The sequence below is a fragment of the Chanos chanos genome, chromosome 4 (genome assembly GCF_902362185.1).
Source record: "Chanos chanos chromosome 4, fChaCha1.1, whole genome shotgun sequence".
Taxonomy (NCBI): Eukaryota; Metazoa; Chordata; class Actinopteri; order Gonorynchiformes; family Chanidae; genus Chanos; species Chanos chanos.
Genome location: NC_044498.1, coordinates 20,749,007 through 20,767,852, shown reverse-complemented (window position 1 = coordinate 20,767,852; position 18,846 = coordinate 20,749,007). Strand labels below are relative to the sequence as shown.

The following is an 18,846-nucleotide window of genomic DNA, read 5'->3' as shown; positions in this document are numbered from 1 at the left end:
ACCGTCCCTTCCACAGGCCAACTATAAGAGACTGGGCTGCAAAACGAACAAAAGACCTGATCAGAAGAGAAAAGGCTAATTAAAGGTAGGGGCTTTTAAGTCCCTCCACCCACCCAGTCATTTGGGGGTGGGAGCTAAGACAGAGAGGGAGGGATGGAGAGAGAGAGAAAGAGAGAGAGGGTGAAAGAATAATTTCTTTGAGAGAAGAATAGTTTTATAATCCTGGTTCCTGAAAAGAAGGCCTTGGCTCTGAGACATGGGGTCAGGGTCCCCCTTCCATGACAGGTCCTGGTGAAAGTGCTAAGCCAGGCTGAACGGACTCCGCGGCAGGATCCAGACGTCTCCTCTCCGCCCCTCCGCACTGTCCACGTTGTGCTCATGTGCTAGGATTACCGTGGAGCATCAAAAAAGCAGTCTATTTAATCCTAATATCGGCAATGAGAGGAGACACTTTATGGCTCGGGGTCCATCGCTCCTCAAGTAATCCCAGAAATTGCCTAAAAAAACAAGGGTCCCTGTGTGGGTCATTGCTAGCCCCCCTGACTGGCAGCAATAAATAGATTCTTTCTCTAACATGCTCTAATCCTGCTAAACAGCCCGCAATCCTATTAGGCCATGAATTATAAATCCTACCCCGGCACCTCGCTTGTCCTCGAGTGTTTCATTGTGCTGTGGGAGAAACTCAATCCTCCCCTTCTCTTTCTCTCTCTCTCTCTGTCTCTCTCTCTGTTCTCTCTCTCTCTCTCTCTCTCTCTCTCTCTCTCTCTCTCTCTCTCAACATCTCACTATAACACAGTTATCACTTCCTAAGGTTACAAGTTATGCTTGGCTGTAACCACGTCTCTATATGTTTGCAAAAATATATTTGCGTGATGTTGGTGTTATGTATGCTATGTGTTTGAACATGGAACAATCATAACACAGCCATAACATTTGACATGGGAGTAAAGGCCTATTTTATTTATATGGTTGACTTTTATGATATAGATATCATGGATAAAAAAGAGAAAGGGTGTTTTGAGAGTCATTCAGCTGGATATTCATCCCTTCATTTAAAAAAATCGTTCTGCTGTTTTTCACCCTCACCTTTTAATGAGGGACTGTCTTCTACTTTAGAAGTGTGCGTACTCACCAGCCAATCAGTTACACGTAGGGGTAAGTAGCCATTAATGCTAACAGGCTTTCCCAGCTCAAGGGCCTCAGCTGAACAGTTAGGAGGATCCTTCAAATATTTCAGTTTTCAAGGGTTTAGAATTTCACCCATTATGTTTATTTCTTTGGGTCTGTGTTAATGGTGGAGCGTATGTATATGTGGGTGTTTAGACTATATGTTTTAGTGGGGTTGTGTTTGAGCAATGCAACGTCTAAACATACTTGATTTGCTGTATAAGAACATGTGTATACAGTCACTGCTAAAATTACTGGTCACTCGTTTGAGATAACAATATCATTTAAAACATAAGGGATGGTAACACTGCCCACAACCCTAACCTTTTCATGTGAGTTTCCTATGACTGCTCACATGTTTGTTGTATTCTGTACAAACCACAGATTATGAGATCATGTTGAGACAATGCAGCTGGAGAATTACAGATCTTGTCTTTGACTTCTTACTAGGGTCAGTGACATTATAAACTGTACCAAATACCAGGACATTTTAGCCAGAAAAATCTGATTGTCTTTCAGGTCTTCCGCAATTTTGTCCTCTTTATTGATAGGCAAGTCCATTGAATTGGTCAGGCAATGTTGTATTCTCTGGGGATAGTTATAAATACAGGCTCTGATGTTGAGGTGATGTGAAAACCTTTTTTTTTTTGGGTTTGTCATTCAGTTGGCTTTTTTTTGGAATGCTATACACAAATTTTCAACATACTGTGCTGTAAACATGACTGTGTCCCCAGTGACCCTCTTTGTTTGCCTTTCAGCAGAGCCAGCAAAGTAGCCAGCAGTGATGATGATTAACAGATTACTTTTTCTGTGGAAAGAGAGGACAATCGCTCATTAATCACTTGTAAAAGAGATGGTCACCAAATCATATTATTCCCACACACACATGCACACGTGCACACACAAACATATTGTCCTGCAACTCGATTTTACTTCCTTATCAATCTATTTGAAAAGCACTATAGTTTCGACTGCAGTGGAAGCTGGATGGACATGCCTGGGCGGGTTTAACTTTCCCTGGGACGCTAAGGCGAAGTGACGTGTACATTAGGCTGCAGTCTTTAATGAGCTGCTCTGATACTGATACAAGCTGAAATGGGCTTTCCTTGCTGCCAAGTCTGTCAAGCTATTACTCAGAACGGGACCCTGTCCTTAAGCTCTGAGTGTGCTCTGGCAATACGGAGGCAGTCATTAGCCCCTGGCACAGTGCAACACTCTGTACCTCCCCCCCCCCACCTCCTTCAGAAATCTCCTGTCCAAGAGCTGTCATTAACGGCCACCCCTTCTGGTGGAATCCAGGCCTTTTGCTTAATGGATTTGTACAACCGTTAGCTCTGTGTTTGCAGACAGTAAGTATTTTGGGGTTGTGCCGGCTGCCCGATGTTCTCTCCCAAATGTATTACCTGGCTACTTTCCTTTCCAGGTTATACAATGGGAAGTAGGATCTTACTTTATATACATATATATAATTTTGAGTTTTTGTTTCTGAGGAGTCTGTTGTAACCATGAAATTGCCAGATTATTTCAGAGAAATGCAGGTGAAATTTTCCCAGGTGCTCTCTCCACCCCCTCTCCATTTGTGTGTTTTCAGCTCAACTTTGCAGAAAACAGTTTGAGAGCAAATCCAAAATATTTCCTTGTCCATGAACTTTATGAACTTTTCTTTTCTTTTCTTATACAAAGCGAAAAGCACATTTATCCAGTTTAGCAAAAGAAAAAAAAAATAGAGAAAGAAAAATACATATACACAACTGCAAAAAGATATGACTATGTGCCATTTACACATCTGTAACTGTTTACAGTAATCTATATCCAGTAAATGTGAGATCCTATTACCTTCATTTACAATAAAGTGATAGGTCTTTGTTCAGTTTCTATCAAAACATTTTTAACCTCTTGATAATATAATGCAGGGGGATTGCTGAATAACCTAATGGCATATGGTCTTGCTGGGTTCTGGAAACAGCACAGTCCTCTGAAGCATGTTGCTGAGCAGTGGGTTTTTTTTTTTGTTTTTAGGTTTTGTTTTTTGGGAAGTACAGTTCTGACAAACATGTGGGACAGATGTGTGTTGTCTCTATGGTGAGATCGCGTGGCACTTTAAACATGTTCCCCCTTTTTGTTTCACGCTTGTTAAGCTTTGATCTGTTTACATGCTCTGTTAAAATAAGCTCTCTCTTTTTTTTTTCTTTTTCTTTTTTTTTTTTGTTTTGTTTTTCGTGATGTCTTGTGATCAAGGCCTGTCATTGGTTCCCTGCCTGTTACTATGTCTCCACATATGAAAACAAAAGCGTCACCCAGCCGATGAGAAAGGACATTCCCACCATGTTAATCATAACCACACAGCACTAGTCACCGTGCTTGGCAGAGGGGTCTGCGGGGATCTGGGCATGCCTCAGCTCTTGGATCTGTGTGGCTGTCAGCAGTGTGCGTGTCTGTGTGTGTCTTATGGTATGTGCGCGTGTATCTATATGTGTATACATGCACACATGCGTTTTGTGTGAAACAGACTGCCTGCATCTGTTTAACTGTTAACAGTGTGTTTGTACATGCGTGTGTGTGTGCATGTATGTGTGTGTGTGTGTGTGTGCGCCCGCGTGTGTATGTGTGCACTTTCTCTCAAGACAGTTTTAGTGTAGCTCTGCGGTATGCAAACCCCTCCATATCCATCTGTGCTTCAGTCTAATTGAACCCATATTAACCACTTTTCCTCCCCCAACACTCAATGTACTGTAACAGTGTCTCTAAGCTTTCTCTTTTCTTTGACTCCATGCTGATTTCAACCACCAACCTCTTATTTCTTATCTCTAACAGAATGGTTTAAGTCACTGCATGCACAGTTTGTTTATACTACATCCCCTACACTATATCTGATTAAGTATTCTATGCTTTTGTAGGACTAATGAAAATGTAAAAAAAGAAAAGGATGAATGAAAAGTAGTGGAAGAAGGTAACATTGCTAACTTTTCTGCTAAACAAGCAAAGACAGAAGCTCTTTTTATTTGTTTGAATGTACATAATTTCAGTAATCGTTACCCTCTTTTTTTAAAGCTGATTAGACTGTTCCACAAGAAGAAGAGGAGAACATGACAAACAAGCTCTTTTCTGTTACAAGTATTATAATAATGATTATTAATAAGAACCAATATGTAACTTGTTGGATTGCTCTCTTTGTTCTGCCATTAAAACTAAGTGTGAGGCACAGTGATGTACTAGCTTTTTCTATGTCAATTACAAGAAAGTGTAAGCAAGCATTTGATTACATCATGTCAGAACAGCTGAGGTAAACACACACACACACACACACACAGAAGTATAACACACACTCTATTTACCTGAGCTGGAGCTCACTCTGTAAATCAAAAAATACACTTAGACATTTATGAGTGACTTATGATGAATGAGAAGACCATAAATTCACTCCCCAAACTAAGTGAACTCAAACTGAATTGGTCTCAGTTCTGTTTTCCACAGAAGTCAAAATCAGACTCTTGGTTTTATTCCTTATTCCTTCATTTGCCAGTGCTATGGGGTAAAATTGTGGGCCTGTTGTATGTAGGAGATGTGGAGCCAGTGGGCCTGTGGTAAGGTTACACTAGGTTAAAAAACCCAAAGCTTTAATTCAGACTCTTCCCCTCCGGCCTCAGCCAACAGAAGTAATTAGACTTCTCACAGAAGGGAGAGGATGTTCAGCTGAAGAATAGACGTGGAAGAGAGTTGCCATTGACAACTGGGGGGCAAGGGGAGGGCCTGTCCAAAATAACCTGAAGCACTTCCTGAGACAGAAAAAGGCAGTTTAATAAGAGAGAGAAAGAGAGAGAGAGAAAGAGAGATGGAGACAGTCCCCACATGCAGCTAAATCTGTGTGTGATTACAGAAAGGCTCAGGCCGGTACAAAAACCTCCATAAACCATCTACAGTTGACCTCATCGAAGAATAGCACATGTCTAGGCAGCCCTAAGCCTCGAATTCACTGCAGGCAGCAGCCTTCTCACTCAAAATGAGATGGTGCTGGCCAAAACAATATGTTTCTTTTTTTTTTTCTTCTTTCTCTTGTTCTTAGAGTTTTAAGTATTGCTGACTCAAGAAAAAAACTTTGCCAACTTTTGATTTGAAATTAAATGGGGAAAAAAAAAATAAATAAAAAAAAATCAACAAAAACGAGTATTAAACCAGGTTCCTGTTTGTCAAATGTGGCCAAACCGTTGTGTCTGTGGAGGCAAACATGCCAAAACATGTCGTTCCCCTTTTATGGTCGCTCGCAAGAGCATGTGTATGCAATCACGATGTCACAGAGGTGGTGGTGGAGCGGGCTGGGGGGCGGGGGTGGGGGGGGACTGCTAGTCTCAATCAAACCGCACGTGTTTTCTGTTTTTGGGGTATGCTTTTTCTTTCCCAATCATGTTTCAAATCCGAAACATTTCCTCCTCACACATGTTTGGAGAACAAAAAAAAAAGCTTCGCAACTTATTTTCATATTGTTCACATGCATTTCCTCTTTTCAAATGAGCAGACAGGAGGCAGCATCAGGGGGTGGGTTGGGGGTGCGGGTGTGTGGGGCAGGGTGGGGTGGGATGGGGGTGTATGTTTGAAGGTCTGAATGTTTTATGGCTCCTGTCATTGTATTGTCTGCCAGATCCTTTTGTTGTCCTGTCTCTCTAATTAAGACCTCTGAGCAGCTTGTTGACTTCACAAAGAGGCCCAGCCGAAACCCCTGGTTAGGGCAGCAGTCAAAACAACAGCTCCCACCCCCGCTAAGGTGTCAAACCTACTTCAGTGGCTAGACTCTTATCTCTCTTCGCAGTCACCCTCTCTGAACTGGGTCAAAGAGGAAGGCACATGTTCATTCTCTCTGATGGATCAGAGCGAAAGGACCCCCATTCCGTTCAGCCAGTCCTAGTGACATATGTGCTTGTACGGCTGTTATCAGGAGGATGTGACACTCTTTCTTAAAACTCCCACCCCCCATCTCTGCCCTTGTTTCAGTGTATGCTTTTTTGTCATGGGGGAGTTGGGGGGGGGGGGTATAGTATGTTCCCACTTGTTTGTTCCTCAAGCTCTCTGCTCATTTGAGTGGTGTTTTACGATGTGTACCTCGCCGTGAACGCTTGAAGAATGCGGGGAGGAATGTTGCCGATTGTTGAAGAATCCGGTGGCGCCGCTCGCGGCTAATCTCTGCTCTCTGGAGACACGCTTCCAGCGCTGTGCCGAGGCTTTGGCTGTTTTCTTTGAAGTCGGAGATACAGCTGAGGTCATATGTTGAAAAACACGCACGAATTGAACTTCAAGCACATTTAAAGGTTAACAAAAAAGAAGGATTTTCCCGAACGTCAGCTCATCTTTTAACTGGTGAACCTCCAAACATTGGAGACTGGTGCTAGAGATGTTTATCTGAACAGAGATATAATAGGCCTTAATGCTGTCTTTCAGAACACAAATCCAAGGTAAAGATCTCAAAGTAAACACATACTGGCTGAAATCTCAAAACAGTGACAAGAACCACATTCATCACAAAAGCCCCTGACAAATACGATATTATCCAAAAGAAATTTTAAAAAAAGCGAGACGTTCATTTAACCTCGGGTTCAAGGGTGTCAAGATATTCCATTTTCTTGATGACGTCTGTGTCTGATGAAATGCCTGTCTGTGACCTTTCGACCTCCTGAAACTAGACTTCAGCAGAGCTGTTGGATCATTAGTTTGCACAATCTCTCTTGCCATTTAAGACACATACACACATTCACATTACTAGTGTTTGCATTTATGAACAGTACAATCACATCTTCTCACTTAACACTGAGTGAAAAAGCTTATCATATCATCTATTGTAACATTTTATCAAAACCTCTAAAGGTCATCTTTGAAGTGATACAATCATGGTAGTGCACAGTGCACTGAAAGTTTTCATCACAGGCCTTTTTGGACAGTATGAGTTGGTGTTGTAAACCCAGAACACTAAATGTTTCATTCTTCGAATGGAATGGCTGCATTTATTTGTGGTTATGACTGTTTGCTCTTGTTTTGACTGAATTTTGTTCTGTTTGTGCATTGTTTTTAATGGAACAAGACTGAATAATAAACAAGCGCTTGAAAAGCTCAAATGTGATGCATCCTGCCCTGAAACTAGAAATGAAATCTCATCTGTTCTATGCACTATACTTCTTCATTTTCCAATCCAGATGTGGCTCAATACATTTTGTTAACTCTGAAACCAGCCCATTGGGGAGAAACATTGCCCAGCATGATGGGATATTCCAGTCTCTCTGGAGAAACATAAATGACCAAAGGAAAGTTTTTTAGTGGCGGCCACAGGCAGCAGTATGTCCGTCTCCTATGCACGACTCTTCCAAACATTTATAATGTATTACACTAAAGTAAATTTGCACTAGGGCCTACATGTGTTTCAGAGTTTTAAGGTCCTCAGTTTCCATGACGCATGGCTACAGATTACATTGTCATAAACTATATCTCCTTTTTTTTTTTTTAATAGATGTCCTGAGATGGTATGGATCTCATGGGTGGATGGAGAAAATTACTTATGTCTCTACGCAAGTCTCTGACAATGTCTATATTTTGTTTTGTGCTTTTTTTTTCTTTTCCCTCTTAAAGGTTGTCCAATGCCCACAGAGCAGCAATAAAAGTCATCCGAAGAATGCAATACTTTGTAGCCAGACGGAAATTTCAGGTAAATGCAAAGAATTGTACAAGGTTTGATCTGAGGGATATAGACATCCAGTGTGCTCTGATTTAGGAAATAGAGTAGACATGATATGAGAGAAAGGAATCCTATAAAAGTCTGTGTCATTTTGGTTCTGACCTTGGTTATTATTTTCAAAAGAAAAAAAAAATACAGAGGTGTCAGTGCAGTTGAGCTCTGAATAAAAACCGCAAAACTTTTTTTTTTCCCAAAACCTTATGAAAGTTCTCAGTCAGATATAGACTGCCACGGTCAATACAAGAATAAATGAAAAATAAAAATGTCATTTGACTTTACAGTTTACAGTAATGCTGACATTACTTTGAATGATAAAATCCTTTAACGTTAAGTTCATAAGCTGTTTTTGCACAGATTATTGGATCCAAGTTAGCAACTGTTGGTCATTCAGTCGCTGTTGCTGTGTGATGCTGTTGTTGTTTGTGGATCTCGATGGTAACAAAGCATGGAAGTAGAGACCCATGGGGAAAGAGGAATGGTCGCCATCAGTGACAAAGACTTTTCTCTGCTGTTTTTTTTTCTTTTGTGCCCTGCAGCAAGCGAGGAAGCCCTACGACGTGCGAGACGTGATCGAGCAGTATTCCCAGGGCCATCTCAACATGATGGTGCGCATCAAAGAACTCCAGAGAAGGTGAGATAGCAGTTTCAGATAAGTATCTGAACGTGTGAGGCAAAATCTTTAAGAAACATGTTTGTAGACATTGAGATTAGTAACCATCTACATTGGGTGCTGTTTTACTCGCCTTCGCTTCTGGACCACAGAGAGGATTAAGACTGCTCTCACAGCTTAGTGTCCTTCTAGGTTATCAGCACTGGCATTTGTAGTCCTGGACACAAGTACAACAAAATGGGAAACCTGTCATATTGAATGTTCTCGACCTTTACTTAACCTGGTTAATTATGTTAGATTTGTCTCCTGTGTAGTCCATTTTGTGGGATGGGAACTTATGGAGAGATCAGCTGACCTGTGTGCGTGTGTGTGTGTGTGTGTGTGTGCGCGCGTGCGTGTGTGTGTGCGCACACATATCTGACATATCTGTGTGCATGTGATGGCAAATAGTGACAGCTGCAGGAACATCAAAGTGTATGTGTGTTTGTATATGTATGTGTGTGTGTGTGTGTGTGTGTGTGTGTTTGTGCGTGTCTGTCTGTAATGTAACAGTAAATAGTAACAGCTGAAGGAACATCAAAGCGTACATGTGTTTGTATGTGTATGTTTGTGTGTGTGTGTGTGTGTGTGTGTGCGTGTGTGCGTGCATGCGTGCGTGTGTGCGTGCCTGTTTGTGTGCATGTGACGGTAAATCGTGACAGCTGAAGGCACACCAAAGTCACTTGACTGTAAATTTGCATATATATTTGCTTGATTAACCCTACAGGTGAACTGGTCATGAACTGTGTAAAGTGTCGCTCCACGAGTGCTGGCCTACACTGATTCTCTGAGTCCTCCCCTCACATCTGCCCTTTCACTCTATTAACCTTTGCATGATTGTGTAAAGTAAGGAGTCTTAGTTCATTTGAGGAGAACGAGGCAGTGGCCCCTAGACTGCACAGGGGGGTATTTCAGAAAGCAGGTTTAGTGAAAACTCAGTTAGTTAACTCAGAGAAAGTAGTAAACCTTCTAATAGAAGAGCCCTTTGTTTTTGGCTTTGTTTTGCAACGATAATGAAATCACAGAGATCCTCTACTGGGAGGTTTACTACTTTCTCTGAGTTAACTGAGTTTTCACTAAACCTGCCTTCTGAAATACCCCCCTGATCTGTATCCAAAGGAATGCATTTTTAAATGGATGGAAACATAGTTACAAGGAAAAATGCTGACATATCTTACAAATAAAGTAATCCTAGTAAGGAGGAACTGAACATAATACTGTCAGCTTTCTACAAGACAGAGGGAAGTTTCATGGCACTGTGAAGCACTCATTAAGGCCAAATCACAACTGTTTCTCAAGTTAAAAATATTTTATCCCTGTAGTTGTGACTCATGACTTTTGAAGAGAGTATTTACCTAAAGAGTCACACCAGACCACAGTAATGTCAGTTTGGTGACCAGTTGGTGGCCTTTATCTGCTATTTGTTTGAATAAGTTTGATTACAGCATGTATGTAGCCACAATGTAAATGACTTTCAGAAATATTGATGAGTAGATTAAAATATTGTTTTGTTTTATTTGTTGATTTCTAGATTGGATCACACCATGGGAAAACCAGGAATGTTTCTGCCAGGTAAACGAACAAGAAGCTGCGTGTAGCATGATTGAATGTGTTGCTATCACTGCTATACTGCCGTGATGGGCCAGGTGACGTAGGCATAAAGGTACCATTTGGCCTATGTTTACACAATTCACTCATATCTCTAGGTCCCCCTAACATATGAGAAGACCCCTCCATACAACTGTGCATGTATGCTTACAGTACATGTTCCTTTTTGGTCAAAGGACTGATCTTGGACAGTTGTGACTGGACATTGTGTTGGACCATGAGTGCAGTTATACCCTGAGCACACCCAAGTACTTACTTCAGATTATTATTATTAAAAAGTCAAATTTTGTCAACACACAGACACACCGACACAGACACAGACACAGAAACAGATGTAGACACAGGCACAGACACACACACACACACACACAGACACAGACACACACACACACAAACTGTGTAATCTAAAGGAATCAGTGTAAAGAATAAAATGCAACACAATGGCTAAAGCTCCAGCAGTCTGTCTGCTATTGAAAGTGACATTAGAAACAAAAAATAAAACCTCAGCCATTTGACAGGGATTTACATATCCATGAGAGCTGATCTAAAATCAAAGATTTCCTGTAATCCGCCTGGTATTTTGCTACACGAGCAATTTACTAAGTAATTTACCACAAGAAATAAATTGTATCATTGCAGTATTTAACAAAACATTTTCAGCAAATCAATCATCAGTATAACTCAGCCATTACATACTCTGTAAGGCAAAATAAATAACTAAATAAAATAAAAGAATAAGAAAGAAATAGACAACAACAACGACAAAAATAAATGAAAAAAAAAATGAGTGCACTACATTTTCCGCAGTGTTTAATGTTATTGTATGTGTTTTATGTAACATCCTGGGTCATGCAGTTTGCCACTTTTTTTCCCTTTTCTTTAGAAAAAGGTGTAGACAAAGAGTACTACACAGTTGGAGCCAGACTGATTAGACTGGAGGATAAGGTAAGTGCCAAAGTCTTTTTTGGAGTTTTCTTTTGACTTGCTAGAAGGCTCTTTGATTGAATTTTCCATGTTTTCATGATGTTTTGACTAAGCACAGATCATTCAGTAAATGGGTTAAGCAAATTCCTCCACTGGTCTTCTGATGATAACAAAATCTTGTGGCGAAAATCTCTGTTTTTATCACAAATGCAACGTAACTTGCTTTTTTTTTTTTTTTTTTTTTTTTTTTTTAGTTTGGAATCTGTTTCCTGTACTGTGACACCAAACTAAGACAAAATGACTGGTGTCTCATATTATAGCCCTGCTGAATGATTTTCCATCCTAACTAAGATAAAAATCTCAACTAAAAAGGGTCCCATTTTGCAAGAACTTATCTGCTGCATTCACTGAAGTGTTGTTTTGCTATAAGAGGTGCATAACATGAACTATACACTTTACACAGTGAGCTTCACACACAGTGCATCATCTGTGAGGATGGCAGTTACTGGTTTGCTCCGCAAATATTCCCTTTTCTAGCGTTAAATTCCAGCACTAATGTCAACATGCTTTAGTTAGTTTTCAAGATTGTCACTGCATGCGACTGTTCTCATATTGCCGCATGTTACACATTTTTTCCAAGAAACCGGAGCACTACCTTTTCTCAGGTCTCAGTTTTCTAATTATAACTGAACTGTCAGAGTAAACTTTTAAAATAACAACATTTGTAATAAAGCAAAAGGATGCGTGTTATCTGTGTGCTGCAGACACAAGGGAGTAGTCTATATAAGGGCTGTTTCTGAACCCACAGATATGTTTGAATTTCCACAGATGAATGGCAGAGTAAAAAAACAACGCTGCGTGTGAGAGAGAGTGGTGGAAAAAGTCAGCTGGATATGCACACACATACTCTGCTTCCCAGCTGTGTTATATGTGTAAGGTCTATATTGTTACTAGGCGGGTCCTCGCTTTGTGCCTTCGGAGACTGCTCACACACACACAAACGCGTGCGCGCACACACACACACACACATACTTTGGTACCCAGCAATGCCAGCATGCAGTCTGCACTGTAGTAAGCTCACCTAGGGGTGTGTGTGTGTGTGTGTGTGTGTGTGTGTATGTGTGTTGCTATCATACAGTTTCTACACAACAAATGTCATGTCTCACAGAATGTCACACTCGAAGGAAACATATTAGTCCATATCAATGTGCTCATTAAATTATTTGTCTCATTTTTACATAGAAATATTTGGACATTGCATCAGCATGTTCCTATCACTATTAGATCTCTAGCTTAAATTCCATATCATTATGTCTTTAGCAGTTCATTTGCCATGTCTCTCTAAGGTCATATATTCACTAAAATCTCTAAAGCATCCATGTGAAGAGGTTTAATTAGGCCAGCTTTGGCTTGCTTTGTCCAATTCAGTTGTTTATCTGCTGGCTTAAAGTCCTAGCAATTGCTTGAGAGATTTGTCACTCCCATGTAAAAAGAAAGAGAGCAGTTAGGGGGCCTAGGGGCAACTGAAACGATCCTTGACCAAACCCCCTGAGTGCTATGGACAACAAGAGCTGCCCCCCAGAGTTTACTTTATGGCCAATTTAGTCTGGTCATGTTATGATCCCAGCCTCCTGATTGGTAATGTAAACCTGCATTTAAATGCAACATCCTTCTCTCCCTAGAGGCACATTATTGTTAAATGGACGAAGGAGAGCCAAAGTGAAAGAGAAGGATTCCTAATGAGCACATCGTTCTGGGAGGAAAAAAAAAAAAAACGGCACAACCGGAGTTGCGTAACAAGGTGCAGAGCCCCGTGAAAAAGTACCCAATCAGGATGCTGTAGTCCAAACTCAAATTCCCCATTCCATCCCCAGCAACTTTTAAAACAATGCACAATGATGGTTATCATATGCCCAGCCCTGACAAATGACTTTTGGGTGCTAAAAGAGGGAGGGAGAGAGAGAGAGAGAGAGAGAGAGAGTGAGAGGAAATGGGAACAAGGGAGGTAGGGATTTGTTGTGACTTGGGCTGCTATGTCCACACACATCTGAAGGTTTTTTTTTTTTTTGAGTGGCCTCTGCACACCCCCAGGACAGCAGCTGCATGAACTGCGTGACCCCCCACTCAACCCTTTCTCTGTCCCAACCAATCCAAAGCTGGGCACACTCCTCCATGTGTGTCTCATTGTTATGGTTTTCCTTTCGATACCAGTCTCCTGGTGTAGATAAGACAAGCACCGTTGTGCAGAGTCATTATCCTATGCCTCAGTGACTTTCCCATGATTTTCACAGCAGCTGTGGAAGTATGTTTTCGACAGTCGAACTTTGACTCGCTTTTGTTGCTCTCATAAGAACATTTTCACAGTAAATGTTTATACAAATTCATCTTTGCTACAATCAACAAGGGAGTTTTTTTGATTGTTGTTGTTGTTTGTTTTTTTGTTGTTGTTTTTTTTTTAACTTATCATGCTTTATTTTTTTAATGGAGCCTTTTTAAATTTGTAATATATATGTAGATTCAAAAAACTCAGCATCAGTGTCTGAAGTTGGCTTTCACACAGACAAGAGCCCAGGGGGAAAATTGGACCGTGGTTCTGAACACTTTAACAAGTTCTGGTGGCGAGTCTAACTAATCTTTCCAAGCTCATCATGTCATGAACCCTGCATACATGTATTCAACACAGTACGATGAAACCACTCACATGCACCATAACACTGAGGGTTGTATGTGCTGCATTTCTCACACCCATTGTGCATAATACAGGTCTCTAATTGATCTGAGCTGAAGGTCAAGGTTAGCACTCAAGGTTAGCACTTTTACATTTATATAGTGCTGGGGTCCTGTGGAAGGATGAATAGCCGCCTTTGATAAGGCCTTTGCTGTTGTAAAGGGCAGTCTGGGGCGGTAATGGTGTAGTGGTAAGGGAAGCGGTAAGTAATTTCAGCATTGTAGGCTCGAACCCCAAGCATGATGGTTCAGTGCTGATTGGTGCCCCTGAGCAAGGAATTAAACTCAAGGTCGCTGCAGTGCCATGTGCCCACTAAGATTCAGAGTAAATAAGATCAACCTGTGGTAAGCATTAGTAGGCTGACAACTTCTAGGGAAGCCGGCCGAAATAAGCGGTGCCTCGTTTTTGTTTTGTTATTACAGGCATTGTGGATGCAAACAGACATCCATTATTGGTCGACACTTTCCATTTTATGCCAGTGTCTTTTTTTTTACATGCCACAGTGGTCAGGAAAGTCCTCTACTCAAGACTTAAGCAAAGCCTCTGATGTGCTGTCTTAGCCAAATGGCATGTTATTGAAGTGGAGGAACAGCGTTGTCAGTGGTGGAGGTTATCGCCTTGTGGTCACACCCATCACGTTTCAGCTGGCATTGCCCGCCTGCCATAGTTGAGCAGTCATGTTGCTGCAAGTAGCAAAGCTATTAGTTTAACTACATTTCCCAGAAGGGGTGGTTGTTTTGCTGCTTTTGAAACCAGTAGCTTTTGGCAATGAAGCTACTTTATCAGTCAAGAAATGGGGTGGAATGGACAAATGGTATGTTGTTTAATTTTACCAGACTAGATATATATATATATTAACCAATCAAGTCCTGAATTATCTGTGGATGGGTTGGAAAGGGAAAAAATGACTAACTAAAATGATGCGTACATCCTGTACAGTACTGTGTGCCCGACCACATGTGCAGCTTGTAAATGACTTTAAATTAGGAAACATTTTCTGACTGAAAAGAAACCACCTTTCTGATAAAAATTTGGACTTCTGTCTCACATGATTAAGCACTTCTCATAAGCCCCACACATCCACACCCACATCCACACACCCACACCCACACACACACACACGCACACACTCACACACACTCACTCACCCTACGTATACACACCCTATGTGTTATTCTTGGCAAAATTTGTTCTTGTTGTACACCTTTTGGAAGTGTTTTTACATTTGATCTGTAACCAGTCCATGAATTCAACTATATTACAAACACCAATATTTTGAATGTTTTGCAATTAACAGTTAATAGAACAAAATTCTTTGACTTGCAGCTTACTTTTTTTTTTAAGTAGCCTCGGAGATGCCTTCAGTTGCATAAGTTGCGTGAGCTGTACTCAGTGGGGGAGGGTGATTGGATAACAGATGGAATGGGAACACAGCTACACAGGTCAAGAGAAGGTGTTGTCCAAGAGGCAAGAGGAACGAGGCAGCTTTTACCTGAACTCCAAGAGAAAAGGCACAGATAAGAAAAAGCTACAGTGTGCTTATTTACATGCAGATATTTCAAATACATGCTTCAAGCCTCAGAAGTTCTTTGTGTTACAGCTAAATTAGGTTTTCCAATGCAATACACATATATTTTAGTATGCTTTTCACAAATTTACCATGAGCTGACATATTTTGGCCAAGGATTTCAAATGATGGAAATTTCATATAGGCATATAGCCACGCTGTTCACCCCTGTAACACTTACTTTTGACCTTTGTCGAAACGGACGTGAGATAAGAGAAATGTGTTAGCAATTGGAAAGTTGCAGAGTCAATTCCTGAGCGCAGAAGGAAACAAAACTGAATATTTACTGGAGTGTGGCTGTTTAAGGTTTCCCTCACTTCCTGCCATTTTGCCCTTGAGCAAAGCATTTAACCTCCCATTCAATCCAGTACCATGCAAAACTCTGAGAGTGAAAGTCTGTGAGTTGCTCTTGATAAGCGCTTCAATTTTTTTTTTTTAAATAATATACTCACTTAATACTAATATAAGTGATCTCTCTCTTTTTCTTTTATCTGCACCAATCAAGTCTATCTGTTGTTATGTGCAGATGCATCAACATGTTTTCCTCCTAAAGCCAGAAAAGGAAACATGCCCTTTGACTGGCTGTGTTGCCAATAATGCTCACGTTTTCTGAATGTCCTTTCCACATTCAGCCATTAGCATGAAAACATCAATCTTTTTCTCTACAATGTGAAAGTTTTGAACTATTTGAGTGGCATGGCAGTGAGTAATACTCTGTTAATATGTCAGTCCTGTACATGGGTGGACGTTGATTTATACTGGGTGCACAAAGCCACGCATTACAACAAATGTGTCTTTCACTCCTGGAAAAGAGAGAGGCAGCACTTGGACTCCTACCGCTCCATTCATAGACATTTATGAAGATGGATTACACCTTGTGAAAGTTCGCGTTATCTTCTCGTCTCATGGTCAGGATGATAAATATAAAAAACAAGCTCAAACATAGCCTGACAACTCATGGGATTTGAAATGTGTTTAAAATGAGCTTACAGAGAAAGTTTGTGTGTTCCTGTGCTGAATATTGAATTGAAGATTTGTTGTTTTTTTTTTCACCAAAAGATGTCTTGAATAAAATTAAGTTGCTGGGTCAACACCAGCTGCACTGGAAACTCACTTATTTTTCTCAATTAGGAAACCATGCTGGGTCACGTTTAGCTGTGAGGAGAAAAAAGAAAAAACATTGTTCACAGCTTATTACATAACATACCATTATAAAACATCTTCTGTGTGTTTATACTCATTTAAACCCCCCCACCCCGTTCACTCACACACACACACACACACACACACACACAGAATATCAGAGAGATACACTTATTTCCTTTCATGATTTTATTACCAAACATTTATGGCTGTTTAACAAGTCCCACTGAGGTTACTGAAGATGAAATAAGAGCATGATCTCAGTGGCATGATCTTGTGGGGAAAAGCAAAAGAGTAAAATGTTGTGACTCTAAAAGTCAACATAAATATCCCCCTTGGTTTAAGCATTTTAACATGGATGTTAATCTTCATGTTGCAGATTTCCCCTGATCCATGGTTTGATTTATACATGAATGTGTACATACACATATACACAAATATTTCATATATATCTATACATGAGAGAGAGAGAGAGAGAGAAGGGAGAAGGGGGGCGGATACTAGTTGCAATACAAGTAATACATGGTTACATACAAATATTATGTGTAAAAATCTGTGTTATCAGTCCATGATAAATGTTTGAAATAGTATACCAGGATAGCATAGCCCAAGTATTTGACATATTTATTTTCTGGGGAGTTTGTCTACACATCATTTAGACCAGTTACACCCAACAGTGTTTGCAGTGGTCCCTCCGACTGTTTAGACTGTTATTCCAGTCACACACACACACACACACACACACACACACACACACACACACACACACACACACACACACACACATATACCTTTCTCACACTCTCCAGTTTATCATAAAGTGTCTGTGCACCAACACTGTCAGACAGGAACACTCCACTTAATTTAACAACAGGAAACGTGGGGAGGAGACATGGGTTAAGACCAGTCTTAACTAAGGAACAATTTCTTGTGTTCCTGTTCGTTTTCATTGTTCTTATGGCTTAAAGGAGCAGATGTGGTGACACTGAGAGAGACCCCCCCCACACACACACACCCTCACCCCCAACTTTGGGATGCAGTGATTCGCTGCATACAGCTTTGCAGGTGAACATTGTCTCCAAGTAGACAGAGATTCTGGAAAATTTTCACCTAGAGCAGGGTGTTTCCTGGATAACCCCTACGACTGTTTTGTTCAAACTGAACGTGACTTAAAAATGGCAGAAATTTTGTGTAATTTAGTCACATGCTAAAGAAGGTTTCAGATGGTTGTGGTGGGACATTAGCAATGGGAACTATGCTGTTGTATATTTGAGTGGAGGTAATTGTGTCCTGAGGTCAGGGTGTAGTTAGCCTTAGCTTTGACAATGCCCATCTGCAGCTGTGAGTGGCAGGTTCAAACATTTTGTAGAGGGCTGAACCTTTGAGGAGAACTATTCAATTCTGACCCTTGAAGTCTTTTTGGAGTTTGTTTTAGCATACCCCTATATGTCATTAAAAAAAGGTTACACACCTTTCCCATGTGGAAGTCAGTCTAGAGTTAACAGCCCTGCTTAGGGGGCTATATATCCCAAGAGAAACAGTGGCTTTTACACCTCCTAGCTCCTTAAACTTGTTTTGCAGCCAATAAAACAGTGTTGGAGCCAGTGCTTGTACCATATCAGAACATGATTTAAAGATTAAGAAAAGGGATACCTTGAAGAAATCAAGCTGACAAGTCAACAGAAACGTTAATAAATAGCAGTACTGGCAAATTATAGTTTATTAACAAAGTACAAGATGAATTTGAGGCACAAAAACATTCACTTTCAGTACCATGAACAATAAGACTTGTAGACTTATTAAGTCACACCTGACATGTAATTTTTAAAGTCAGCCCTGGAACTTATCCTGGTACCGCAGATAGGTGTATTTGAATTGATTAATTAATTAAATTGTTCATTTATTTATGTTATTTTTAAAATAATTTTTTCAGTGAGTGAAAACCTCTCAGTCCCAGTGTGACAAGTATCAGATGAAACAAAGAATGAAAAAATGAACCAAGTATTCATTCAATACAAAACTAAGTTGTCTATTTAACATACACTCATGGCCATGACTAATCCGTCCATCGTGAAAGCTGGCCAATACTATATAATATCACAACATACACCAACATACAAACACGTTATATCTGATAAATCACCAGAGAAAATAAACAAAGCTAGCTCCCTATAAAACAAACAAAGAACAGATCTACATCTACACCTTGTTCACCTTCAAGTAGGGGTAGAAGCCACGCCCCCTCAGTCAAGATGGGGGACAAGCTAATCGTGTGTAATTTGATTGGTGTGATCAAAAACGCTTGCTGTGATGTAGCGTGAAATTTGGTTGTTCATTTTTCAGGC

The 18,846-nt window shown here is 40.5% G+C and overlaps 1 protein-coding gene across 1 annotated transcript in view; it reads left to right on the top strand.

Annotated features, from left to right (window-relative positions):
• Positions 1-18,846, top strand: part of LOC115810241 (potassium voltage-gated channel subfamily KQT member 1) — a 133,666-nt gene that overhangs the window by 77,226 nt on the left and 37,594 nt on the right. The window contains 4 exon segments of the mRNA XM_075353560.1: positions 7,777-7,852; positions 8,419-8,513; positions 10,063-10,103; positions 11,023-11,084. Coding sequence (XP_075209675.1) covers positions 7,777-7,852; positions 8,419-8,513; positions 10,063-10,103; positions 11,023-11,084 — 274 coding nt within the window.